General features: G+C 49.6%; 1 protein-coding gene across 4 annotated transcripts; it reads left to right on the top strand.

The window, feature by feature from the left end:
- The first annotated feature begins 219 nt into the window (after nucleotides 1-219).
- Nucleotides 220-25765, top strand: POLA2 (DNA polymerase alpha 2, accessory subunit). Of its 4 annotated transcripts, none has more exons than XM_033861030.2 (18): nucleotides 220-674; nucleotides 4138-4262; nucleotides 4773-4864; nucleotides 5080-5137; nucleotides 8618-8724; nucleotides 10940-11133; nucleotides 11757-11845; nucleotides 13096-13251; nucleotides 14170-14232; nucleotides 14915-14957; nucleotides 18381-18505; nucleotides 19085-19123; nucleotides 19804-19877; nucleotides 22844-22955; nucleotides 23226-23332; nucleotides 24160-24219; nucleotides 24484-24610; nucleotides 25266-25765. In XM_033861030.2, exons 1-18 carry the CDS (start codon nucleotides 596-598, stop codon nucleotides 25413-25415), a joined length of 1800 nt encoding a protein of 599 aa, XP_033716921.1. In that variant the 5' UTR covers nucleotides 220-595; the 3' UTR covers nucleotides 25416-25765. The 4 variants fall into 4 exon arrangements, with proteins under 4 accessions (XP_033716921.1, XP_033716922.1, XP_033716923.1 ...); XM_033861031.2 differs by having other exon boundaries at nucleotides 221-674; nucleotides 22847-22955; XM_033861032.2 differs by lacking the exon at nucleotides 220-674 and adding an exon at nucleotides 898-1066.
- The last annotated feature ends 287 nt before the right edge of the window (nucleotides 25766-26052 follow it).

Consider the following 26052-nt stretch of genomic DNA (forward strand, 5'->3'; position numbering starts at 1 on the left):
TCCGGGAGTCCGGGTTTTTGTGCGCCCAGGCCTTGCTTTCGCGCCCGGCTGGGGATAACTGCGCAGCCGCCGTAGGGCGGGCCGACCGCCAGGCGCGGGCGCGCGAGCGGGCGCGCATGCGTTTGTGCGCACGCGCCCTCGGATGCGCGTGCGCGCGTATAGTCCGGGAACTGGGAACAGGAAGCAGAGGGGAAGGGGTGGGGTTGAACCCGGGTCTCGCGCATGCGGGCGGCATACAAAGCATTTGGCGGGTTTTTCCGGGCTGCTCAGCTCTAATCCCGTCTTGAGATGTTCAGTGGTGGCTTTTAGGAAGCTGGACGTTCTCCCCAGGAGAACGACTTCTCAAGATTTCTGCTCTCTTCCTTCAGGCGTTTGGGGGCTTCAAGAAAAAGAAAACGTGTTTCTCCGTGACTGACGGCTGGGGCCTTCCGACGGCCTGAGGTCTTGGGCCATTTGGTCACTCTCCGTCTCGGTCCCTCGGAGGGTGAAAGGATCAGAGGGAGCTCGTCCTGCTCATCGATCTCCACGCCTGTGGGTTTCTTGGCGTCAGGTCGGAGCTGGGTGGGCCCGGCCCCGGCCCTCCTCCTGGGTCATCATGGCCGTGTCCGCCCAGCTCTTGGTGGAGGAGTTGGAGATCTTCGGCCTAGAATGCGAGGAGGCTGTGGTTGAGAAGTGTGAGTCCCTTGCCCCCTCCCTGGACCCCAGCCCAGGTTCACGCTCCCGCTCGGTTCCGAGGTTCACCTCCCCTAGATGGGGCTTCTCCGTGTTTGTGAGATGAGTTAAACTGAGTATTGAGGTTTGGGATGTGAGGACTGTGAAACGCTCACAGGGTACTGCGTGGATTCCCAAATCAAAAATAAGAATATGAAGAGGGATTTTAAATCGGCGCAGTCTCACCGAGTTTGGAAAATGCTTAAAGCTCAATAACAAAGCAAGAGATGTTGGGGTTTTGAAAAGTAGCTTTTTATTCCTGGCTCCTCCCTTTCCAGCCTACACCTAAACTTCTGCTGAAGCATCACTTCTCATCAAAACTGTTGGTGGTCTGTGCAAATATGAGTCCTTTGAGGTGGGTTCCTAAAATTGAATTTTAGCTTTGGAAGGAACTTTAAGGAGCTTCTCAGCTGTTTACAGATGGAGAAACAAATAAGGAGAGTTAATTGCCTGAGCTGGTCTGTGAACCAGGTCTCCTGTGCCCGAGTCTGGTGCTGCGTTGTATTGGTCCATCGTATCGGTCAGGGTCTGGGGCAGTGTAAGGAGTTGTTGGAAGCAAAGTCTTTGGAGGTGTGGACAGTCTCAGTTTTAGAAGCAGGGTGATTGTGCACCTGCCTTAATCATTCATCAGCATATTGAACTTTTTTAATATATAAAACCAGGATGCAAACGTGGTAATTTATGAGAGACCAGAATACTCCAAGTTTTTATCTCCAGGGCATTCTCTTCCTAACAGGAGACTTGAATGAGAAAGCCAATCATAGTCAGAAATTTATTTGGTGAGCCTGAAATCGAAACAAGAGAATTTATAAAGGCTTCCATCTCATGTAGGACTACATTGGCAGTGCTGTTGGAATTCTAGACTTGGAATTCATAATTGCTAACCTCGCTGGGACTTTAATATTGCCTGACAGTCATACCATATTTCCCTGGTCTGTTCACCCTGAGTCTCCTATGATTATTCGTCACCTGCCGCGCCTTTAACGACCTTCTGTCCCACTCTCACTTTCAGCCGACGAACTTACTTCCTGTTTTGCTGAGAAGAATAGAAGGCATTAGAAAACTTCTTTAAGCTACCCCCATTACTTCTTCCCACTGACCTGTGTCTGTGCCATATTCCTTGCCTCCTCCCATTACAGTAAATAAATTCTCCATATTCCTGGCAAAAGCCACATGCTCCACTTGAGTCCTAAATCCCATTCCTTCTCCTCCTCAAGGACATCACTCTAATAATTCTCCCCTTATTTTCCGTTTTTCTCTCTATAAGGTTTTTTTTCCTAATAGCCTAGGAATGTGACTCTTAGACTCCCTCCGTTTAAATACTCCATTGTCCCGCCTTCCCACTCCAGTTATCTTCTCCCAATTACAACAAACCTCCTCCTCAGGATTACCTGTTCTTCAAATTTTTCCTCTTTAAGCCCACTTCAGTCAGCTTTTTCATCCCCACCACTTCACTGAAATTGCTCCTCTCAAGGTCACCGACGACCTTCACCTAAAGCCAGGGATGCATTTTCAGTCTTCGTTTGGATGAATAGCAGCATTTGATGCCATTTATCGTGTCCTCTCCTTTAAAACACGTTTTTTCTCATAGCTGCTTGGATGCTCCTCCCAGGTGTTCTCTACCATGCGTGTCACCTCCTCTCAGCCTTTGCGGATTCACCCGCATCCTGAGCCCCGAGATGCACTCGGCTTCTTGGTGATCTCACCTGGTCTCCTGGGTTTACATTCATGTGTTTGCTGATGACTTCCAAAGTATATCTCAGCCCAGACCTTTTGCCTGATCTGCGGGCTGGTCTGCCTCCTAGATGTCTCCAGCTGGATGTCTCATTGGCATCTAAACTCCACGTGTCTAAAGCTAAGCTCCTGCTTCCTCTCCTCATAGTTCCTCCTGCTGTCTCCCCAGCTCAGTTAACTGCCCCCTTCCAGGTGCTCAGGCTAAACCCACAGCATCATCCTTGTCGCCTTTCTCTCTTCACACCCCATATCCAGTCAGCAAATCCCACTGGCTTTACCTTCAAAGCGTTTCCCACCTAGAGTCCAACCACTTCTCCCCCTCGTCCACTGCCACCACCTTGATCCAAGCCACCATCATCTCTCACCTGGACTTTGCCATGGTTCTCTTAATTGGTCCCCCTGATTCTGCCCTTGTCCCCTTCAGTCTGCTTAACACAGCAGCCAGGGTGACCCTGTTGAGTGGAAGTCAGATCGTGTTACTGCTCTGTTCAAACCCTCTGGTGATTTCTTGGCTTGCTCAATAATTACAGTGGCCAACGGTCTGCACCCCCTTCATCCTTTCAACTCATCTTCTGTCGCCTCCTTCCTCAGTGCATCCCAGCCCCAGAGGCCTTACCGATCTTGCTTCTCCCTCAGGATCTTTGCCTGAAAGCTCTTCCCCTCAACACTGTCTGACTCGCTCCTTTACTTCCTTCAAGTCCTTACTCAAATGTCACCTCCTCGGGCTTCCCTGGTGGCGCAGTGGTTGAGAGTCCGCCTGCCGATGCAGGGGACACGGGTTCGTGCCCTGGTCCGGGAAGATCCCACATGCTGCGGAGCAGCTGGGCCCGTGAGCCATGGCCGCTGAGCCTGCGCGTCCGGAGCCTGTGCTCCGCTATGGGAGAGGCCCCAACAATGAGAGGCCTGCGTACCGCAAAAAAAAAAAAAAAAGTCACCTCCTCAATGAAGCCTTCCCTAATCACTGGGTTTAAAATTGCCAGCCAGGGCTTCCCTGGTGGCGCAGGGAAAAAAATTTTTTTTTAATTGCCAGCCCCTCCCCCCACTCCCCCACCCCTGTCCAAGCTTTATTTTCCTACAAAGCACATTTAATTGTCTAACGTATGTCTTTTACTTATTTGTTTTATTTTTTCATTTTTTTAAAATTATTTATTTTTGGCTGCATTGGGTCTTTGTTGCTGAACGCGGGCTTTCTCTAGTTGCGGTACACGGGCTTCTCATTGTGGTGGCTTCTCTTGTTGAGGAGCAGGGGCTCTAGGCGCGCGGGCTTCAGTAGTTCTGGCATGTGGGCTCAGTAGTTGTGGCGCGCGGGCTCTAGAGTGCAGGCTCAGTAGTTGTGGCACGCGGGCTCAGTAGTTGTGTTACACGGGCTTAGTTGCTCCGTGGCATGTGGGATCTTCCCAGACCAGGGCTCGAACTCATGTCCCCTGCATTGGCAGGCAGATTCCCAACAACTGAGCCACCAGGGAAGCCCTACTTATTTGTTTTCTGTTTCCCCTCCATAGTGAGCTGCGTTAAGGACAAGGGTGCGTCTCTTTTTATTCACTGCTGTGTCCTTGGGCCTCGAACAGTGCCTGTCCCTAGTAGGTGCTGAATAAATTTTGATTGAATTTAAGTAGAGGATTATTTTCACTTTTCAAGATGAAAGCTGCAAGCAATGAACTAAGTTCTTACGTGTCTAATTTCCCCCTGCAGTGATAGAGCTGTGTGTTCTGTATGGACAGAATGAGGAGGGAATGGCTGGCGAGCTTATAGCCTTCTGCACCAGCACACGTAAAGACTGCCTCACCTCAGAGACCCTAAACTCTTTTGAGCACGAGGTAAGAACAAACTAAAAAAAAAAGAAAAGAGAAGAAAAAAGAACAAACTGTAGGCGAACTGATAACGTAACTCTCCGGGTCTACTCAGTCGGGAGACAGTGCACTGTATTGAGAAGAGTGTGGGCTTTGGAGTCGGGCCTGGATTTCAGTCCCAGTGTGAGCTTGGACCAACTAACCTAATGGCTCCGAGCCTCAGTTTCCTCTCCTCTCAGTGGTTCTCTTGATCTGTACTTTTTATGGTTATTGAATGAAATGAGAATGGATGTAAATCACCTAAAACTGTCTTCAACAAATAATTGGTGTTAATATTAGAACTGCTATGTGTTATAGGGAAACAGTCACAGGTGAAGTCTTTAATTTTTGGTCTTGTGCATCTTCTGCATTCTTCCTTTGAGGAATTTTATATCTTTGATTATGTTTCAAATGCCCATTATTACCTCATGGCTGTGGGGAACGCCTCCTCTATTACTTGACTATGGAATAATATATTCATTATCTTTTCTTCCTCAGTTTCTGAGCAAAAGATTGTCCAAAGCCAGGCTCAGTGCCTCCAAGGACAGTGGGCATGCGGGAGCCAGAGACATCGTTTCCATACAAGAGCTGTATCCTTTTCTGATCAAGGCCTTTGCATCAAACCACATATTGTATTTCATCATTTATCTATTGTTATTGTTGTCATTGCATTATTGTTATCTGTTGCATGTATAATTTTAGAAACAAGCAACAAATGTAACTAATACTCAGATTTCTTATTTGATCAACGCTTGCCTTAGATTTTGGGTGGAAGTTTATTGTTTCTCTTAACCAGTGTTCTTAGGATTGAAGTGGAGGAGGAAGAGGAGACCCTCTTGAATGCTTACACCACACCCTCTAAGGTGCGTGTGCCGTGTTTGGAAATTGCATTCTACACACAGCATTTTTTTCTTTAGTCTAAAAATATCAGCACAGCGTTTGAAGTTCTAAGGGAGAAAATTCACCACTCATACAGTTTCCTGCTCTACTTCCACTTATGCATCTTCCTTTCCGATCACATGCATAGATGTTTATGCATGATGGCAGTCCTCGTGGACACATGGTTGTCCTGCTTTCTTCAGTTATCATATCATAAAATTTTTATAAATGCAATTTCTCCATAATTACTCTTTTTTAATGGTTGCCTAGTTTTGTATCAAGTGGACTGTAACTGAATGATCCGACTTGGGTGTTGGACCCCAGTGTGAGAGGTGGAGTAGGGCAGTGGAAAAGCATTGCCCTCCATGCCTGAGTCAGAGACCTCGGTGACCTTGAGTGAGTTGCTTTTATCTCTCTGAGCTGCCTTTTCCTTTCCTTTAAAATCAGGATCCATTCATTCACTTATTGAGCAGCTACTATATGCCAGGCACTGGGTGAACTGGTGAATGAAACAGGTTTGGGTGTGCTCTGCCCTCAAGAAGCTGGCAGCCAGCGCCGATAATATCTCCTATCTCAGAGGGCTTGAAAATTAAATGAATGTGTAAAGCGCCAAGCCCAAAGCAATGTATTCAGTAATATCAATAGTAGTTACTCTTTATAGAAAATATGTTTGTGGAAATCCTTAACCAGGGAGTAAGCCTTAATCTTTCAAAGTAAATTACATTGTAAGAAAGGAGGTGAATAGTTTAGGTGCGCCTGTCCAGAGCAAGAAAGCGAAAATGTTCACAGTGTTCTGCAGGACTGACTCATGGTAATTCAGCTCTCAGTAGACTGATGCATAAGTCAGATGCCAATTTACTTAATTTACTGTTGACGTATACACCCTTCTGATGGCTGAAATACCATATCAAGGACACCCCATTCCTGCTACAAAAGTACCTAAGAGGCTCAGTCACGGATTAAAATTTGTGACCCTGGAATCAGAGCTGAGAGAGTTGGGTTGAAATGAGCAAACAATTTGAAATATGTGTCTGAAGCTCAGAGGAGAGGCAGAATGGGGCTGGGCTAGAAACAGGAAAAATGCTTAGAACAGTGCCCATCACACAGAAACTGTCAGACATCAGTGGCAGCATGATGACAGAGTCAGAGCCAAGCCTTGGCCTTTCCCACCCAAACAGTGCCCGTGTCAGATCTTAGGGGCAGCGGTGCCCCTGTTACAGAGGTGAATATGTCAGTGGTCTTAGCTTGTCACCATTAAATATTTGGCTTGTGCAATTGACAGCTACACTTTTGCTCCCATGCTCACCATAAATCTTGGCTCTCCACATGTCCTTCCTGCCAGGGAGAGATGCATTCGCCTGAGGATTTGAAGTTCCCATGATGTCGGCATTATGATTCTAATAAGTGAATAAGCTGGCATCCTTGGCTACAATTTGGGTTCCTGTGTGGTGTGAGGATATGCTCACCCCAGGATGTGAGACTGTGGTCCCTCGGTATTTCTCATTACAGGTGAATGAACTGGCACGTAGTATTAGTGAGTCTCCTGAGCTTGGTTAGAGGGAGCGCACCCCCAAGGAGCGTAGCTGGAGCTGGTTTGCTGACACAATCAGGTTTCACCGCAAGGTCTGAGGATGAGAGCCACGAGGCTCTGCTCTCTCCCAGAGTCCCATCCTCTGTCCATGTCCTGGGAGACCTAGAGTTCTGTAGCCCACTGTATATTGAAGGGTCTTTGGGGGAAATAGTTTGAGAAAATATATCAAAACCATAAAATCTTTACCATCCTATGGCCCAATAATCGTCCCTAGTAAGAGTCTCCCCTAAAAAAATAATCCAGGGCTTCCCTGGTGGCGCAGTGGTTGAGAGTCCGCGTGCCGATGCAGGGGACGCGGGTTCGTGACCCGGTCCGGGAAGATCCCACATGCCGCGGAGCAGCTGGGCCCGTGAACCATGGCTGTTGAGCCTGCGCGTCCGGAGCCTGTGCTCCGCAACGGGAGAGGCCACAACAGTGAGAGGCCCGCGTACCGCAAAAAAAAAACAAAACAAAAAGACAAATCCAAATTCTAGGAAAAGCTGTGTGTGTGAAAATGGGCATCTCAGCATTATTTATAGTCACCAGAAATTACAAATGCACCCAGAAATAGAGAAGTAGTTAAGTAAATTATTGTATATCAGTTCAATCAACACAGCTACTAAAAAGGATGAAGATTGTGACAATGTGGGAAAATGCTCATAATTAATATAGAGCAAAAAATTCAGTGTATGTATTACTTAAGTGAAGGTTCATATTCAAAATAAGATTACAACTATTAGGATTTTTTTAATTGGAAAAATATTGAAATACTAGGAAGGAATATTTTTATTATTTATTTATTTATTTTTTGCGGCACGCCTCTCACTGTTGCAGCCTCTCCCGTTGCGGAGCACAGGCTCCGGACGTGCAGGCCCAGCGGACATGGCTCACGGGCCCAGCCGCTCCGTGGCATGTGGGATCCTCCCAGACCGGGGCACAAACCCGTGTCCCCTGCATCAGCAGGTGGACTCTCAACCACTGCGCCACCTGGGAAGCCCTAGGAAGGAATATTTTTAAATGGCTCTTGTATAAGGGTGGTAGCATAAGGGTCTTTTTAAAATCTAGTTTCCATTCCAGCTCCTTCATGGTGGTTTTGAATCCTTTCTCTCCCATCTGTTCGTCGTCACCCCTGTAGGCAGCTTTGGTGGCATAACTTAAACCTGCAGCCAGGAGGAGCCCAAGGATAGGGGAATGTCTGCAGACTAGCTGGCCGCCTGGTTGCCGTCCAGGCAAGGATTTTGTCATTCCTCAGCCACAGTTGGTCGTCCCAGACTCTGGGGAACAATGGATCTCGGGATTTGGGGGTTTCACCCTCTGCTCTGGGTATCTCTGGATTCTTGATGAGCAAAACCCAGAAAACAGAAGTGACCATCAGTGAGGCATTTGCTAAGTCCTCTCCAAGTATGAGCTCACTCGTTATCTGCCTGGAGTCACTCCCTTCTTTAATTTTGAAAATGCGTGGTAGACTTTGCCAAAATAAATAGTAACATGGTCCCATCCCTTGTCAGGAAAATGTGTCCACGCAGGTCAGAACCGTATGCATAGCAAAACTCACAGCTGTTGTAAAGCAAAGAGAGGTGGGGAAGGAAAGTGAACACGCGAGTGATTTGAGAGGACAGATCGCCTGCTTGGCAATCCTTTTTGGGGAATGTTGGCGTTTGTTTCATAATTGCCTCCCAAATGGAGACATGATACTGATGAATACTGGGTTACAGTTGACGAGGATTTCTCTCTGAGATTATACTTGGAAAATGGGGCCTTAAGAAGAAAACCAACCCTATCCTATCTGTACCCTTCATTCGGGCACCGTCCTCCCTTTCTTCCTAAGGAACTGTACACTTAATTAGCAGCCTGGATCTAGAGTGACTGGGCTCTTTTCCTCTTTTGTTTCTAGGGTTCTCAGAAGCGAGCTATCACCACTCCGGAAACCCCCCTCACAAAAAGGAGTGTGTCTACTCGAAGCCCCCATCAGCTCCTGTCACCATCAAGTTTCTCTCCAAGGTATGGCTCATAATTAATTCAGCTGCCCAACAGCAGGCCTGCCCTTGCCTTTCTCTGGTTTCTAGTGGCGGCTGACACTACAGCATGACTGAATGAATATGAGTGGACTGTTACCTCTGCAGTGAGCTGGCTGGAAAGCCTATGGCTCTCTGCCCTCCCTGCTCTCTTGTCCTGTGTGGAAAATTACTGTTTCTTACGGTAATTAAGGGAACTCACTTTCTACCTGCTTTTCTGTGGCTCATTTCCTAGATCAGGAACTGATATCTTCTACTGAAAACAACCTGTCTATTCAGAAGTTGGGAGGCCTTTGAGTCTTGCCAGTAGAGGCAAATAGGTTTCCACCTGCTTCTGTTAGTTCGTGTGTTGTTGGGGTTTTTTTTTTTTATCTGAAGTATTTATTTTTAAAAAAGAAAAGCACGTATCTTTGTTCATAATGTTGCGTAACCTGTTCTTTGTCCCTCACTCGGGTTACAATTAGTTTCTGAGAGTTTTCTTGTCACTGGGAATCTACACCAGCTTAATTGGTATTTTATCCCTGCTGCCACCTCTGCACATAAATCCACAATGATCACATGTGACTTTTGGAAATCCATAAATGACATGTCTTATGTGAGAGAATTCCATAGATGAGAGCTCTACTGAGGAGGAGAAAGGCGCTGCCACATCAGGATGAGGCAAAGGAACAGTGATGTTAACCAGTTAGGGAAACACTTGGCTGCTAGGAGTCACTTCTTCTAGACGGAGCAGAGCTTAAGACTTTCTAGCCCTGTCACATTAGAAAGGAGATGATAGGGAATTCCCTGGCGGTCCAGTGGTTAGGACTCAGTGCTTTCACTGCCGTGGTCCTGGGTTCAATCCCTGGTCGGGGAACTAAGATCCCGCAAGCCACGCGTCATGGCCAAAAAATATTAAAAAAAGAAAAGAAAGGAGGTGATAGCCGTCATTCAAGCTGAACGGTGGTTGGATTCTGAGGGACGATTTGACTTTAGTGTGGTCCACTCCTGCTTTCGGGAGTTCTCAAACGGGCTTCCGAAGTGAGCTTTCCAGACTTAGAAGGGCATCTTTGGATGCACAGAGATGGTTGGTGTGGTGTACAGAGATGGTTCTCATAGGTGCTGGCACCATGACAGCAGTTCTATCCTCTCAGCAAGCAAGGCTTTGCAACTCGTAGATCTGTCTACGGCTGACGCCCTGTGAGCGACTCCCTGCATTAAAGGGCTGGCTGTAACGCCCACCCCATGGAGCTTCACAGGGAGGAGCTCGGAGCAGTCGGCGATGTGCTGCCTAGTCATTTTTTAATGCGCGCCATTTTTTAATGCAAGCTGACATTAGAAACTGGCTTTGTAATTTATGACAGTAACTTCTAAATTATTCAGGTAGAGGCAGCATTGGAGATAGAGGTAATTAATGAAGCTTGCTTTCTGTAGCCTCCCTGGGAAGGAGGAACTGGTAGCACCCATTGCAACGGTGCCCCCACAGAACTTGTTCCTGCAGAGTTTCGGAACATTAAATGAAGCCTGTTTTAATTGGACCTCTCTCTACGCCGTGTTCATGACCAAAGGGTTAGAAGACCTCGCTGTCCTCTAAGCAGATCAGCAATACCCGTGTGTCCTTGGAGGTGGAATTTATCAGTCAGTGAGTGGAAATACGAGAACTTGTCCGTTGAGACTCGGAGAATGGGAGTGTTTGTTCACCAGCTGACAGAACTCGTTATGCGTCCACCTGCAGAGACACTGGGGAAAGCTGATTCATTTCATTTAACTTCACTTCATTGCTGTTTCTACCTTGAACTGTGTCGTGAGGTCTTAGGTGTATGCACGGCAACTTTTGGCTTATCCACAGTTCCAGGCTCTGATGATGTTCTAACAAACGCTGAAAATTCGTAAGAAGAAAATAGTACTCGGAACTTGCTTTTTCATCAATTCAGAGTTTGGGTTTTGTTTTACTTTGTTTAGTTTTAAGCCAGGAGAAGACCTTTTAAAATGTGTCCTTGCATCTAAACTCCTCTGAACACGTTTGGTGTTCCTCAACCCCCTCGTTCCTGAATTCCTTAAAGGCCCAGAATGTGCAACCCCATTAAGCTGGTTAGATTTATAAACTGTGAGGCCAGCCTGGCGCTCCTCCAAATCTCCATTTTCAAGAGGCAGCCTCATCCTATTCCTCTCTCCTTTTAGGTATGAACACACTAACACTAATGTCTTTTGCTTCCAATTAGTGCTACTCCCTCTCAGAAATACAGCTCGAGAAGTAACCGAGGAGAAGTGGTTACCTCCTTTGGCTCAGCACAGGTGATGTCTTGGTCCGGGAGAGAAGGAGCCAGTAACATCAGCGTGAAGGTCTTGGGGTATCCAGAGCCACTAACCGGGAGCTACAAATCCATGTTTCAGAAGCTCCCAGACATTCGAGAAGGTAATTGTTTTTCTCTTTGAAATTCTGGAGGATATAAAACCACCCGGAAGGGTCTCGAGTCAGTACCAAAGCTTCAGCTAGGCTGGTAGAACAAGTTTCAAGGTTGCCTTTGATAGATGTCCTCCGGGTGCCCCTATTAGTAAAAGGATATGAGCTGATAACTCTCAGTATTTCTCCCAAATCACGTCACTTTGCTAAAGAGAAAGCACATAACCATTTCCCAGTAACAACCACTTGAACTGTGTAAAGAAAGCCAATTAAAGTGTTAAAGGAAGCAAAGACATTTATGGCTTCTTCCTTGTGAAGAATGGAAGGCTTTCCAGGTTGGGCTTGGCTTCCTCTAAACCTCCCTGACGACCTGAGTGAGAGGAAGGCTAGGGTGGGAGCCAGACTGACTCTGGGATTGTGCCGCGTGACCCCCTGTGGCCAAATGGAAGGCCGGGCTCAGCAGCCCAACATCGGGAAATTGGCTCGGCCTTCAGAAAGTTACGAACTGGCCGGTGTCCTAGGCACCCTTCCTGCTTCTGTAAAATGACTGACTTTAATGTTTTACAAGGTGCTATGTTTTCTCTTCTTGGCAAGTAAAATGTCTTAAACACACTTTCTGCCCTCTGGGATTTCAGTTCTGACCTGTAAGATAGAAGAACTTGGCAGTGAGCTCAAGGAGCATTACAAGATTGAGGCTTTTACTCCTGTTCTAGTCACAGCACAAGTAAGAGTTATTCTAATAATCTTTCCTGAATGATATTGTTTTTTTAAATCGATGAAAAAGCAGCCTCCTGCTTCCTTTTCACTGATCGTCTACCTTCTAGTTAGGACATCTATCTGGGATGAATTTGGTAAAATGGGTTATAAGTGCTCTCTGGTTTTGTGACCAGAGAAAATCATTTCCTTTGCACTTGTATTAGAGTCTTGCCTGTAAACAAAGATTGAGGGATTCAAGCATTCAAGTATCAGGATATGAGGACAGCAGCAAGGTGAGGATCTCCAGAAACGGTGACTCACAGTCTCTCCCCTTCTCTGGCCTCTGTCATTAGGGACCAAGTGTTGCCAATCGTGTCTTTATGTCATAGTTTAATCTGGCACGTGCACCAGTGCTTTCTCTCTAGAACGTACTTTAAGGGGAGATGTGTTCTCAAAGATTCTTTATGGTACCTCTGTCATGTGTTTGCATTCAGAGAAGAATGGCCAGTTGGGGAAGATAGGCAAAACCATGTCATATAAGGAAGTTTTGGGGGAATTTGGGAGGAAGTAGTGGAGGGGAGTCTGGGATGTACAATCTCGTGGGGAAAGATTAGACTTCCTCAGTTTGCCCCCGGGAGTGGGAACAGGATAGAGGAAGCCACAGAGAGGGAAATTTCAGCTCAGTTTAACGAAGAACTTCCTGTTAAGAGGCACTCTGGTGTGTGGTTCAGGATATGGCCCTGGAGCCGAACTTCTGGGCTTCAAACCCAGGCTTCTCCCACTGTTTGACCTTGACTAAATTATCTAACCTTTCTGTTACTGGTTTTTCTCATCTGTAATATGGATGCAGTAATAGCATCCACCTTCGGTTGTTGTGAGGATTAAATGAGTTAATACACGTAAGCCTTTAGAACGGTGCCTGCTGTTTAGTGAGCTCAGTAAATGAGAGCTTTTGTTAACGGTTATCCAGGGGTGCGGTGCATGGGCTGCTGGGGGTGGCAAGGGGGCAAGTTCCCCTTAACTAGAGATGCTCTGGCTCAGGCAGCCACTTAGAGGGGCTCAAGCATTAGGTGGTGGGCAGACTAGATGCCTTTTAAGGGTCCTTCCACCCCAAGGAGCCAGTGATGATGTTTGTGGTCACCTCAGGCTCAAAATGATGCCCCGACAAAAAAAAACGTGTGTTGTTGTTTTGAAAAGGTCTGTGTCCCTCTTCATTACGTTGACCAGATTTTGAGCTCCTGTCCCAAAGACTGTCATTCTTATGTGTACCTTCGGCAGGAGCCCGTCACCCTGCTGGGCCAGATTGGCTGTGACAGCAACGGGAAGCTGAACCACAAGTCGGTGATTCTTGAGGGAGATCGGGAGCATTCCTCAGGCGCTCAGATTCCAGTGGATCTATCTGAGCTCAAAGAGTATTCTCTGTTTCCTGGACAGGTGAGATCAGGGGCGTCTCCCACTGGGCACGGGCGTGCTTGTTTGCTCCGTAGTGTGTGTAGAGGGCTGTGGCTCCAAGAGTGAGCGTTTCGTCGCTGGCCAGCTGCCCCTCGCTTTTGACGTCTGATGCCGTGAGGTGTAGCTGGAGCTCAGGCCCAAGAGGGGACACCAGTGTAGGGATTTCAACCTTCCCCCATATGCTCGGACCTTAGCTCTGGGATCTGCTGCCAGGTTCAAACCCCAGTTCCACCCCACAAGGCAGGTGATTACAGAGATATTACTAACCTCTCAAAACCAGTGTCCTTGCCTGTGAAATGGGGATGATAATTCCTACCTCACAGGAGAGGTAAAATGAGGTCACCCATGTAAAGTACAATTATTATTACGCCAACATAACCCCCTTGGTTTGTTTTCTAGAAAAATACCCCCAAGTTTACAATTACAGAATGAGAGTAGCTGGACAATACTTCTTTTTTTTCTGGCTACGTTGGGTCTTCGTTGCTGCGTGTGGGCTTTCTCTAGTTGCGGCGAGCAGGGGCTACTCTTCCTTGTGGTGCGCGGGCTTCTCATTGCGGGGGCTTCTCTTGCTGCGGAGCACGGGCTCTAGGCATGCGGGCTTCAGTAGTTGCGGCACGCGGTCTCAGTAGTTGAGGTGTGCGGGCTCAGTAGTTTTGGCTTGCGGGCTCTAGAGTACAGGCTCAGTAGTTGTGGTGCACGGGCTTAGTTGCTCCGCGGCATGTGGGATCCTCCCAGACCAGGGCTCGAACCCGTGTCCCTTGCATTGGCAGCTGGATTCTTAACCACTGCACCACCAGGGAAGTCCTGGACAATACTTTTAACTCTATCAGAGTATAACTTATTCCAGACCTCCCGTTCATCTCCCCTGTGATGCAAGCCTGTCTGCTGCCTGTCTTTCAGGTTGTGGTTATGGAAGGAATCAACACCACTGGTAGAAAACTTGTTGCCACCAGACTCTACGAGGTACCGGTGTCCCCCCACTCCCCCCCGGTTTGCTGCAGGCAGTGTATGCGGTTCTGTCTGTCCTAGAGCCCATCCTTTGTAAGGGCCCAGTTATTTGCTTCTCAATTCTCTGTCTATAGAGTGGGACTTACCTCTAGGTCAGGGCCTCGCAAACTGTTCCCCTAAAGGGCCAGACAGTAAATATTTCAGGCTCTTGCAGGCCGTATGGTCTCTTCACAATGTCAGCTCTGCCATCGTAGCACAAAGGCAGCCATAGGCAACCCGTAAACCAGCGAGTGTGCTGTGTGCTAGTAAAGTTTACTTACAAACACAGGCGGTGGCCGGATTTGCCCCACAGCCCGTGGCTCAGCCGCCCCTGCTCTAGCAACAGGCCTCCACAGATTTCCAGAGGATGCGAGGAGAAGTAGCAGGACCCATGCTCGCCCAGCAGGACCCTGATCCTACAGGCACCTGTTTTGCTCCTGCTTTTTGCTGGGTGTTTTATGAGTTTAGCCGTGACCTTGTGCTACCCAGGTTTCTTTGCCACTCGGTAAAGAAAAGTGGCAGGACCATCAACTCTGTAGGCTTTTAGCTCCAAGGGGCAAGACACCCGCAAACACACCACCATTCAGTGCTCACCGCATTCCTGACCAAAGACAGTGCCGGGGGCAAAACCTCACCGTAGCTTCTCTCCTGTTTGAAGGGCGTGCCTCTTCCGTTCCATCAGCCCACTGAAGAGGATGGAGGTAAACTTTGCTTCAAACATTATTTTGCTAACAATACGGGTGGAGGGTGGTGGACAAGGGTACAGGAGCACAGTTCCTCAGGCCCCAGGGAAGCTACACGAGCTGTTTGAGAGCACCATGCCGGAGCTCCAAGGGCGACTGTGGATTGGTGGGTTCACTGGCCCTTTGTGGAAGGCCAGGGGTCTGGGCCTACATGGCTTTGTCAGCGTTATCGCCTGTGCTCTGACTCCACAAGGACTGTCGTTTAAAGACTAATGTTTAACAGGTATTTGAAGGTAGCTTTGAAAAGGGAAAAGAACAGCTATTTATTTATTTATTTAAATTTAAAAAATTTTTTTAAAGAGCAGCCATTTTTAAAAGAATTTCTGTAAATGCCATGTGACACCCTGGACTAGATCCTGGAAGAGAAAGGGGACATTAATGGGAAAACTAGTGACATTTAAATAAAGTCAGGAGTTAGCAGTAATATACCAGCATTAATTCCTTAGTTTCAACAAATGTACCATAGTTATATAAGATGCTAGCATTAACATTAGCGGATGCTGGGTGAAAGGTGTACATATGGGAACTCTGGACTATGTTTGGAACTTTTCTACAATTCTAAAGTTATTCCAAAATAAAAAATGTATTTAAAAATTAGGCAAATTTCTCAGAAAGCCTAGAGTTATTTGGTCACTAACCTAGATGGGAAAAGACGAACATTTTAATAAACTTTGCTTCAGAACAATTCCAAGCATTTTTGTAAGCAAAGCAGAAGACTGCTGAGGATTAGCAGGGAGATGGCTGACACTAGCACATTGTCAACACCCCCTCCACGTTAATATCGTGTGAGGTCATTCTTAGTGGCAGCCTGGAATCAGGAACGAAATCTAGGAGTTTATGACATTGCACATTCGCTCAGAAAATAAGTGTTTATGGAAGCAAGAGTGCTGGTACTGGATCGACTTCAGGTAACGAAGAAAACAGACAGGGCTGAAATGCCCAGAGCCTGAGCTGTGCCAGGGAAGCCTTTGGAAGCAGTTGAGTAGGTTGTTAACAGACAGTTTGTGAGCAGCGTCTGGGCTCACAGCACCCTGGGTGTGGACACACAGAATAGGATGTGAGCCTGGCCCTCCTGGCACTCACCGTTTACCTGGGATTGACGTCTCCTGTAGGCTCCTCAGAACCATTAGCTTTGTCCCCCGCAGCAGCACGGCACTGCTGGGTGTGGCGAGTGTTACGCTTCCCCTTGAATTCTCTTTCTCAGTTGAGTTGTTGCCACTCTGGTAGGTGAATAATGGTCCTCATTCCTGGAATATATTCCTGAACGTATTACTTTATATGGCAAAGGGGACTTTGCAGGTGTGACTGAGTTAAGGCTCTCGAGATGGGGATTGTCTAGGTGAGCTCAGTGTAATCACAGGGGTCCTGATAAGGGAGGGCAGGAGGGTGAGAGTCACAAAGATTAGAAATGTTAGGCCGCTGGCTTCGAAGGTGGGGGAGGGGCCATGAGCCACGGACTGCAGGCAGCCTCTGGAAACTGGAGAGTGCAAGAAAACAGATTCCCCTCAGAGCCTCCAGAAGGAATGCAGCCCTGCCCACCCCTTGATTTTAGGACTTCTGACCTCTAGGACTGTAAGATGATAAATGTGTATTGTTTTAAGCCGCGAAGCTTGTGGTAATTTGTTACAGCAGCCATAGGAAACTAATGAAACTGCCTGTTAAGAGGTCAGGGGGACTTCCCTGGTGGCGCAGTGTTTAAGAATCCACCTGCCGATGAAGGGGACACGGGTTCGAGCCCTGGTCCGGGAAGATCCCACATGCTGTGGAGCAACTAAGGCCATGCGCCACAACTACTGAGCCTGCACTCTGGAGCCCGTGCGCCACAACTACTGAAGCCTGTGCACCTAGAGCCTGTGCTCCACAACAAGAGAAGCCACCGCAATGAGAAGCCCACGCACCGCAACGAAGAGTAGCCCCCGCTCGCCGCAACGTGGCCAACAAAGACCCGCACGCGCGGCCAACAAAGACCCAAAGTAGCCAAAAATAAAATTAATTAATTAAAAAAAGGAAAAAAAAAAGAGGTCAGGGATCTTTGGGTTTTGTTGTTGTAAGCTACAGAACCAGGTTCAGACTAACTTAATAAAAAGAGAATTTGTTAGGGGAGATCCAGGTAGCCCACAGACTGGACAGGTGGCTGGAACAGGCTTACGACACGGATTAGGGCTTAGTAACTCGAGGTGTCCAGGTAGCAGGGAGTCCCCCGCTGTCTCTTCCAGGCATCTCTGCTGGGGTGGGTCAGCGCCAATCTTTTTCTGTCCTTGGGTAGTTCACCTTGAGATTCCAGAATCCAGAGGAGAGTGTGAATGGCTTAAGCTGGGTCCCGTACCTGCTCCTTGGCTAGGGGAGGACAGTGCACCTAATTTACAGCCCCCCCTGGTGGAGGGGGGCGCTTATGGAGGACAAGGCTGATTCTCCACAAGGAAAGCAGACGCTGTGAGGAAAAGGGTGCCCCAAAGCAATGGCCCTGCACCCCATCACACAAGAGTCTCCCGTCCCAAGCCTTGCACCCCAGCCTGTCATTATGGACTCCTCGAGGTACCAGATTCTCCAGCTGCACTCACCAGCAGATGGTCCCTCACACCGAGCACTCAAATCTCGGCCATCCGGGCCCCTGCCTTGCCCTGGCTTCCGGCACACCCTACTTACAAGCGTAAGCAAAGTCGCAAAAAGGCAAATACCACAAGATTCCCCTCAGACGAGGTTCCTAGAGTCGTCAGAATCATAGAGACAGACAGTGGGAGGGTGGGGGCCGGGGGAGCAGGAGTTGGTGTTGAACGGGAACAGAGTTTCGGTTTTACGAGATAGAAAGAGTTGTGGAGAGGGGTGGTGGTGATAACTACACACCATTATGAATTTACTTAATACCACTGAAATGTTTACTTAAGATCAGAGGGAAGTCCAGTGGTTAGGATTCGCTCTTTCACTGTCAAGGGCATGGGTTCAATCCCTGGCTGGGGAACTAAGATCCCGCAAGCCTCTCAGCGCAGCCAAAAACAAAGGTTAAGATGGTAAGTTTTGTGTTATATGTATTTTACCAAACCCCCAACCCACCCCACCCCACAAAGTAAATGTTGGGAGGAAAACCATGTAAGCAAATGGTACTTTGATCAAGTCTCTCCAGATGCCCACTTCCCTACCATGACTCGTGCGCTGCTGGTAAATATCTATCGAGTTCTAGTTGTTTGCATACTTACCTGTCTCTGCCAGCAATGGAGGGTTCTTTGAGGGCAGGATGAGGTCTTGCTCCTCCTGGATTCCTGGAGTTGCACACGTAAGGAGACTCTCAGTGAATTGAGTCCCGTGGCATCTTTCCCTAATTGTCCTTTCTCCCACCATCCCAGCGTCCTCTCATCAGCATCTTAACAATCTTTTCTTTCTTAGATTCTGAGCAAATCATGGTCCTGGTGGCCTGTGGGCCATACACCACATCTGACAGCATCACATTTGACCCCCTGCTCGACCTGATCACCATCATCAACCGTGACCAGCCCGACGTCTGCATCCTGGTAGGAGGCCCTCCTGGGACAGCTTCACCCGGGGAGGCACCAGTGGGAAAACTGGGGGGTCGGTCTTAGAAAAAGGTCTAATGAGGTTCTAAATTTTTAGGATGAGTGTGGGACTCTCCTCCTTTTTAAAAATATTTTTTAGTGCTCAGCCTACACCTTTGGCGAGGTGAGGTGTGCGTGGAATTAATCCAAAAGCCCGAGCTGTTTTGCCGCCCTGCCTTGACTTTACAGTATCCCCACCTCTGTCTCTTACTCCAGTTTGTGAGCTCACCTCTTCTGAAAACTCACAATACAACTGCATGGAGGTAGATTTCCCTTGCTGGGTTGAGAAAGGAAAAAGCCCGGTATTGTAGGAGGCAAAACAGCTAGCATCCAGGCGTCAGGTCCTTCTGCCTGTGATACTAGCTGGGTGCCCCTGCCCCAGCTGCTGCCTGGCCCAGGCTGTACAGGTGGCCTTGGAGGGACGATGGACCCTGGACAGACAACTGCTAGGAGAGGCTATGTGAGGGCACTCACACACGTGTGGTTCTGATTTGTTCTTTCGGTACCTTTGTTTCTCCCCTGCGGCTTTATCTGCAGTTTGGACCTTTCCTGGATGCTAAGCATGAACAGGTAGAGGTAAGTGACTGGGGTTGGGAGGGGGAGATACCGGATACTCACATTCAGTCAAGCCCCCACTGTTACTTTCGTCTCTTTGAGTTTACCCTGCATCTGTAACAACCTAAATGAATCCGTGTGGCTGATCAGGAAAGCATTATCACAGGGCATTTTTAATAAAGGTACTGAATTTGAGGGCTTCATTTCACCAGAATACAGAGCTGTTTGGAAGCTGGGGGAGGGGGATCCAGATATCCGAGTCCCGGTCCTCCTGGTGTGCGACCGACCCTTGGTGCTGAGGCAGGTGCCCGCGGGTCCCGGAGGTGCGCCTGTGAAAGTACCTTCCTGGCTGCTACCCTCAGCTCCATGACCCACATCATCTTGCCATCCTTTGAATTTAAAACACAAATGACCCTTCTGAGGACATTTCTTCCCTTTGTCTCAGGAGGTTTTACCTGCCACAGAAAAGATTCCAAAACCCTCTTCTTCCTAGTCGTCCCCTCGGCTCACTTTCAGGAGGACTGATTCTCCGCCGCCTCCTTCCTGCCCCCAGCTAGACTCAGCTCCTGGAGCACAGAGGCCACTGTGACTCCTTCAGCTCCTTGCTCAGGGGCTGGCCCCCAGGGTCATCTGACAAGCGCTCAACAAGTGAATAAATGCCAAACGTCTCCCCTGTAAACCTGTCTCCTCTTTTCTTGCAGAGCTGTCTACTGACAAGCCCATTTGAAGAAGTTTTCAAGCAATGTCTACGAACGATTATCGAAGGGACACGAAGGTCAGAGTTCAAAATACTGGGCAGAACCTTACGCTTCCTAAGTTTCTCCAGGGCTTCTCATTAAGAAACTGAAACTATTCAAAAGTCGTGGTAGTTCCCATCCTTATATCCTTTTGAACTACAGAGATCAGATAGAACCCTTGAACTTCAAGTGCACAGATGCTGAGTGAGGAGGCGTCTTTGTAAAACAAAGATAAACACACTTGAAAAGGCTACACAGACTTGCGCTCTTCCCTTGCTCGCTCTTTCCTTCCTTCCTCCTCTCACTCCCTTTTGTATAAACTCATATTCCACGGGAATCTTCCCAGGGTGGTGTTTGATGACTTACACCACAAAATCCCTTGTGTGAGTGAGTTTGGGGTGAGCCCAAGTCCTTCCCCGAGTCAGTGCTTCCCTCGTTTCATGGGCGCCGCCGCCTTGTATGAACCATCGTAGAAACTCACGAGGGTGGGGATCTTGAATGCTTGCCCCAGACCCTAGGGACGAGACTGGGAAAGGTCATAGCAGTGATGAGAAATGGGCAGTTCTAAATTGAGAGAAAAGCCTCTATTCCAGGAAGGGTCTAAGCTAGAAGTAGAAAGTTTTTCAGGAAGCTGACACCTCCGCTTCCTGTCCCTTCCCTCCAGCGCCAGGGTTTGAGAGAAATTGCCCTTGGTGGTGGATCTCCTCCTCTGGGGATCTGCCTCCCTGTAGCTGAGCTCATCAAAAACAAACATTCCCGAGGCTAAGCTTTTAAAAGTAAGTCTGTAACAAAGGTGGTTTTTAACACAAGATGTATAATCTTCTGCCCCTTGGCCGGGAGACCTGATCTCAGGTCTTGATTAGCTTGATTAGCTGTAACTCTACCTTCTTGTACCAGCAGCACGGGCCAGTGTCGTAGGCCTCTCGGACTGGGGAAGAACACCCCCAACTGCCCCAGAGTCAGGGGGCATGAATTGTGCAGGTGACAGCCTTGCAGCTGGATCTGCCCCTCCCTCCCTCCAAGTGAGATAACATAGGTGCCTTCCCTCTGCCTCCCAGGTTTGTTGTGACCCTGAATGAGTTTGTCAGACCTGGAGGCCCCTAGCACTCCTCAGGAGATAAATCCTGAAACACGGGAGCAGGGCTGGTGTCCCTGTTTTATCAGCCCTCAGATCCCCTCTGGGATAGGCAGGGACTGCGGGGCGGTGCCCTTGCGCAGGCTGGGTGCTTTTCGATTTGAGATGGGGTTCTGTTTTGGGTTCCTCACCCCGTATGGTATTGACAGCAGTGCTACAAACAAAGAACAAACCAGGCATTGTTGCTCTGGGGGTGAGCTCCCAGCACCACCAGGCACTTTCATCTGAGGCCAGTGTGTGCCTCGGGGAGAGGGGCTGCCCCACCCTTCCCAAAACAGTATAAAAATGGCCCTCCCTTGGGGGGAATTTATTTTTATTCTGAGAGGTCAGAAACGCAGAGCATTAAGCTGATTTATCAGTGAAAACCAGAGCCAGTGAGGAAGCACCTCCCCTCGCAAGAGCCCAGCAGGGGCGGGGGGGAGCTTGAGGGAGGGAGCGGCTGCAAGGCCCTTCCCCACCGCGGTGTATGAAGTTGTGCAATGCTCAGCATAGTTGGAATTTTCTCTCGGATCCCTCCCCCTGCAGCCAGCCTATAACCCTGAGCCAGAGGCCCGCTTCCTCCTTAACTGTTGCTCTGCCAGAGCCTGCACAGAAGCAGAGCAAGTCCATCTCTTAACGGCGGCCAGCCGTGCCTCCGCCTTCCTGTCCATTACGGACTGAGCCCCGGGGATCTGAAGCACAGACTGTCCCCTTCGGGTCACCCCCCGGCCTCTCTGCCAGACTTCAGCACCCAAATCCATAGACTTGGCTACTTACAGGGACTTAACTTTCAATGTCAAAGGGACTATAGCTAATTCGCAAAGTGCCTTTGGTCTCAAGATTCTGAATTTCCGCTGCAGAAGCCTCACTTCACGCTTTGAGCGGGCCTGACAAACAAGTGACAGGTGTGACAACCATCACCAACACCTTTATCCCATGTGAGAGGCAGCCACGTCCCTATACCTGCACAGGTGCCTGTACCTGCCTCTGGGAAGCCACTGCGTCTTAAGCAAGAGAGGGCGCTAGAAGTGAGAGCTATTGGTGGCTGTTAAACTCGCCCCAAAGTAACACTTTCCCTCTTTACAATAGACCCCACCCCGCCAAGGACAGGTTTTTTTCCCCCTTTCTTCTTCTGCGTGGCTGGAGAGGTTAAAGGTTGGCTTCTAGAGTTACGGGGTTTTTCTTCACTTACATCTTGTAACCCTAGAGATTCTCCTGCCGCCATCAAAGGAAATGTCTGTCATCTCTGCTTTTACTGTTGCAGTTAGATATTTCTTTCATCTTTGTAAGACAGGCTGCTGAGAAAGAAAAACCAAGGGCGTTGATTCCCTGTGCGGGAGGGGTGGGCGGGGCGGGCTCTTGGCGAACCAGAACCTGCCGTGCCTTCCCCTCCCAGATCTGCTCAGCCTGCCGGGTCCCTCCCGAGGGAAGAGGCCCCCAGCCAGGGAGGCTAGTGACGCCTAAAAGCCACGTCTGTTCACACAGTGTGAAGAGTCAGAACTTTGGCTTCAGATCTGGCTCTGAGGATTTTCAGTCAAATCCTCGTCTTTCCTGCTTTCCTAGATCTCCGTTTCTTCTCCCCTTTTTCTACGAAACAGTAGTCTTCTTCCTCTCTCGAGTAGAACGTCATACGGAGCCAGGAGAAAGCGTGTCCTGGGAGAGAGCCATGAGCCCCATCCAGGTGGTTGTGTGTAAATTAGGACAAGTCGTCTCTCGTTCCTGGTGTCCCACGGGGAACGGTACCCCGCCTTCATAGGAGAGCTCCGTTCGGAACTTCTTCCCTGGAAGTAGGCTCTTGTGTCCAGCTCTGACCCTTTAAGTCTGTCACCCAGCTATGCTAACTCAGCTGCACTCATTTTCCTTCCTGTTCTGATGCTTTTTTTGGCAAAGTAGCTCCGGCTCACACCTCATCTTCGTCCCATCATTGAGAGACGTGCACCACGAGCCCGTGTACCCACAGCCGCCCTTCAGCTGCTCCGACCTGCCTCGGGAGGACAAAAAGGTACCAGCGTCCCCTCCTCGACCAGGCAGCCAGAGTCCAACGTGCCGAAGGCGACCCAACTCGTCCCGGAAGCAGAGGGCGGGGGCGCCTTTGAGGCACACATGCCTGCGTCTTAAGCTTCTCTTTGTAACAGGCAGGCGTGTGACTTACTGTCCGTTGGGTTGGTCCCCCTTTCACTGGTCCCCCCAGCCCTTGCAGACCCCCCATTTTCATGGGGAAGAAGTTTCTAGCTTTGGTGTGCAAACGTCTGTCCCCCCCTTCTCATTTTAGCGAGTGCAGTTTGTGTCCGAGCCCTGCACGCTCTCCATAAATGGAACGATCTTTGGCTTGACATCCACCGATCTGCTGCTCCACATGGGGGCTGAGGAGATCAGTAGGTGAGAAGGGTTTTTCGGTCCCGCAGGCAGTTCCTCTGGATCCTGGTCCTGTCCTTGGCCAAGGGGTTGCTTGGCAGGGTTGAGAGGGCAGCCCCTAGAGCAGCACTTTCTGCCAAAGCCTTTGGCCACTGAGTTTCTCTGCACCCAAGGGGAGCGGTGGGATGCATGTGTTTCTGTTACCACTTGTTTCTGTGGTGTTTGAGACCCTGAAGGACCACATTCATTCTGTCTTTGCACTTAACTTCTAGTCATAGAAGTTCATCTACTTTTCTTTGTTTCCCACATTTGTGACCTAAACAAGATGTCCCTGCTTGTAGAGGGTGACTGTGAATTCACCCCGCAGGGTGTTCCCCCTTCCAGAACAGTGTGTAGCCCTGCGGAGGATCAGACACAGCCAGAACTGTTGAGCTGAGGCTCAGCGGTTCACTGCTCGCATCGCCATGATGGGAAGGAGTGTGGAGCAGTTTGCGTCCTAGGCGAGAATGGGTGTGTGTTTGTTGGCTCCGGTTGGAGGAGCAAGGGTCACGCCGGCTACAGCTGGCCTCGCGCCGGCACAGACTCCACGTTCTCTGGCACGATGCGGAGCTGGTGATAGCCTGCCTGGGCCCTGATCGCAAGGTGTTCCTGCTCTTTCCCTTCTCAACCCAGTGTCCTGCTCAGCAGACCGAGCATTTGCGGGCAGGTCTTTAAACTTCCCCAGAGGTACCTTCTTGTCACACGCCTTGGCCGCGTCGCTTCTCTCTAGTTTAATAACTCCTTCCCGAGGAGAAACAGGCACTGATAAACAAGGTTCCACTTTCCGTTTCTTGCTTTTCTTCCTCTCCTAGTTCTTCCGGAACTTCAGACAGGTTCAGCCGAATACTCAAGCACATCCTGACGCAGCGGAGGTGAGCCTGCCCGACGGAGTAGCTGACCGTGAAGGGAGCGCTTAGGGCTCAGGGAGCTCTGACAGATTTGACCTCGACACCTTTCCCAGGCCACTACCAGGGAACTCCACCCTGGGATGACAAGCCTGCGTCCTGTCCCCTAAACACAGAGGAAAGGGAGAGACGGTCTGTGAAACCGTGGAAACCAGTGACATAGAAGAAATCCATCTGGGGAGGGGGGTCCCTGAATCAGCTGCCGCTGACTGTCTCTCTCTGTCTCTGCAGCTACTACCCGCTCTACCCTCCCCAGGAGGACATGGCCATTGACTATGAGAATTTCTATGCCTATGCACAGCTGCCCGTCACCCCCGATGTCTTCATAGCCCCTTCAGAGCTGAGATACTTTGTGAAGGTAGGTTTGAACTCCACCATTTCCCAGAAACGCCAGAACCAGTCTCAGAAAACAAATGTTAGTAAAGTGCGTAAGTGAGCAGCGCCCCCTCGCTGCCCTCCCCGCCCCAGGGCACGGCACTCCGTCAGCCCAGCCTGGGGGCGCCGGAGACAGGTAGGAAGACCCTCAAACCATGGTTCGCACCTGAGGCCACCTCAGGTGCCCTGGGCTTGCCTGCCCCCCTCCTGAATTCTGAGATGACCTCCAAGCAGCTCTTGGTCACTCTCATCTCTGCCGCCTGAGGCCCTGCCCGGGGATTGGGTCCCTCACAGGGAATCCACCTGATCAAGCTCCTCTTGCCAAACCAGAGCCAGTTCAACCTCTAGAGGTAAACTTTTTTTCATGTTGGGAAACAAATAGATCAAGTTTGTCTCCAAGTTTGGGAGCTTATTGTCACCCTGCCGAGTCATCTTCTTTATTTTGTTTCAGAGACTCAAAAGGTTCTGAGTTTTCTAATAATAAATTAGCATATTTGACTTAGATGGTTCTGTCGGCCTGCGTTTCCATTTTATAAAGTCCTCTTTAGGGTCTAATCGCTAGATGAGTCCAGCTTTTTCACATCAGTCCCAATGATTTTGGCCTTTCCAAATCCACAGTCTTTCTTTCCTTCCCCCAGGACATCCTTGGCTGCGTCTGTGTGAATCCCGGGCGCCTCACCAAAGGGCAGGTGGGGGGCACCTTCGGCCGACTCTACCTTAGGAGGCGGGCCGCGGGCGCCGAGGGCAGGCGGAGCCCATGTACTGCTGCCCAGGTGGTCAGGATCTGAGTCTCGGTCCTCTGTCATCCCCCCGTCGTGCGGGCCTCCCAGACACTGAGAGCCCGGGAGTAGACATCTGCCAAGATCCCACCCATGGAAGGAGAGGGGGCAGCCAGCTGGGGAGGACAGGGCTGCAGGCAGGGGGCCCAGCGGGAAGACCTTGGGCAGCTGGACCCCTACTCCACGTCGAGCTTCTCTGGAAGAAGCTGTTGTTTCTTCATGGACACTAGGAGCCCAGCAAGAACTGACTGTGGACGCGGTGCGCTCGGGAAGGTCAAGGCTTTGCGATTTCCTACTGAGTCAGACATAGAAACAACTTTTGGAGATATGAAAGTAAATTCTGTGGCTTCTGAGTTTAATCTTTTTTCCGCTCCGTCTTTTTCCTGGTAGTGAACAAAGAATGTTGCCCCCCTGGACCTCTGCAGCGTCTGTCACACTGGGTTCCGCCCAGCCCCAGCCCCGATCCTCCTAAGACTGCTCCCAAGGCCCCCGCAGCCTCTGTGCTGAGGAGGCGCTGGGCTCGGGCCATGGAGCGAGCAGCTGGCTGCGGGCCCGGCCCGCCCAGTACGGTCCTCGCCGGCCTGCTGTGGTCCCAGCCTGACCCCTCCATCGGGAGGGGCGGCCTCCCAGAGCTGCGCCAGAGCTG

Source organism: Tursiops truncatus, chromosome 8, assembly GCF_011762595.2.
Source record: "Tursiops truncatus isolate mTurTru1 chromosome 8, mTurTru1.mat.Y, whole genome shotgun sequence".
NCBI classification, from domain to species: Eukaryota; Metazoa; Chordata; class Mammalia; order Artiodactyla; family Delphinidae; genus Tursiops; species Tursiops truncatus.

Excerpts from the sequence above, each read along its gene's own strand:
- POLA2 (XM_033861030.2), top strand. The coding sequence starts at position 596 with ATGGCCGTGTCCGCCCAGCTCTTGGTGGAGGAGTTGGAGATCTTCGGC. Across the intron at positions 8,725-10,939 it reads CCATCAAGTTTCTCTCCAAG|TGCTACTCCCTCTCAGAAAT; the intron begins GTATGGCTCATA and ends GCTTCCAATTAG. Across the intron at positions 11,134-11,756 it reads GCTCCCAGACATTCGAGAAG|TTCTGACCTGTAAGATAGAA; the intron begins GTAATTGTTTTT and ends CTGGGATTTCAG.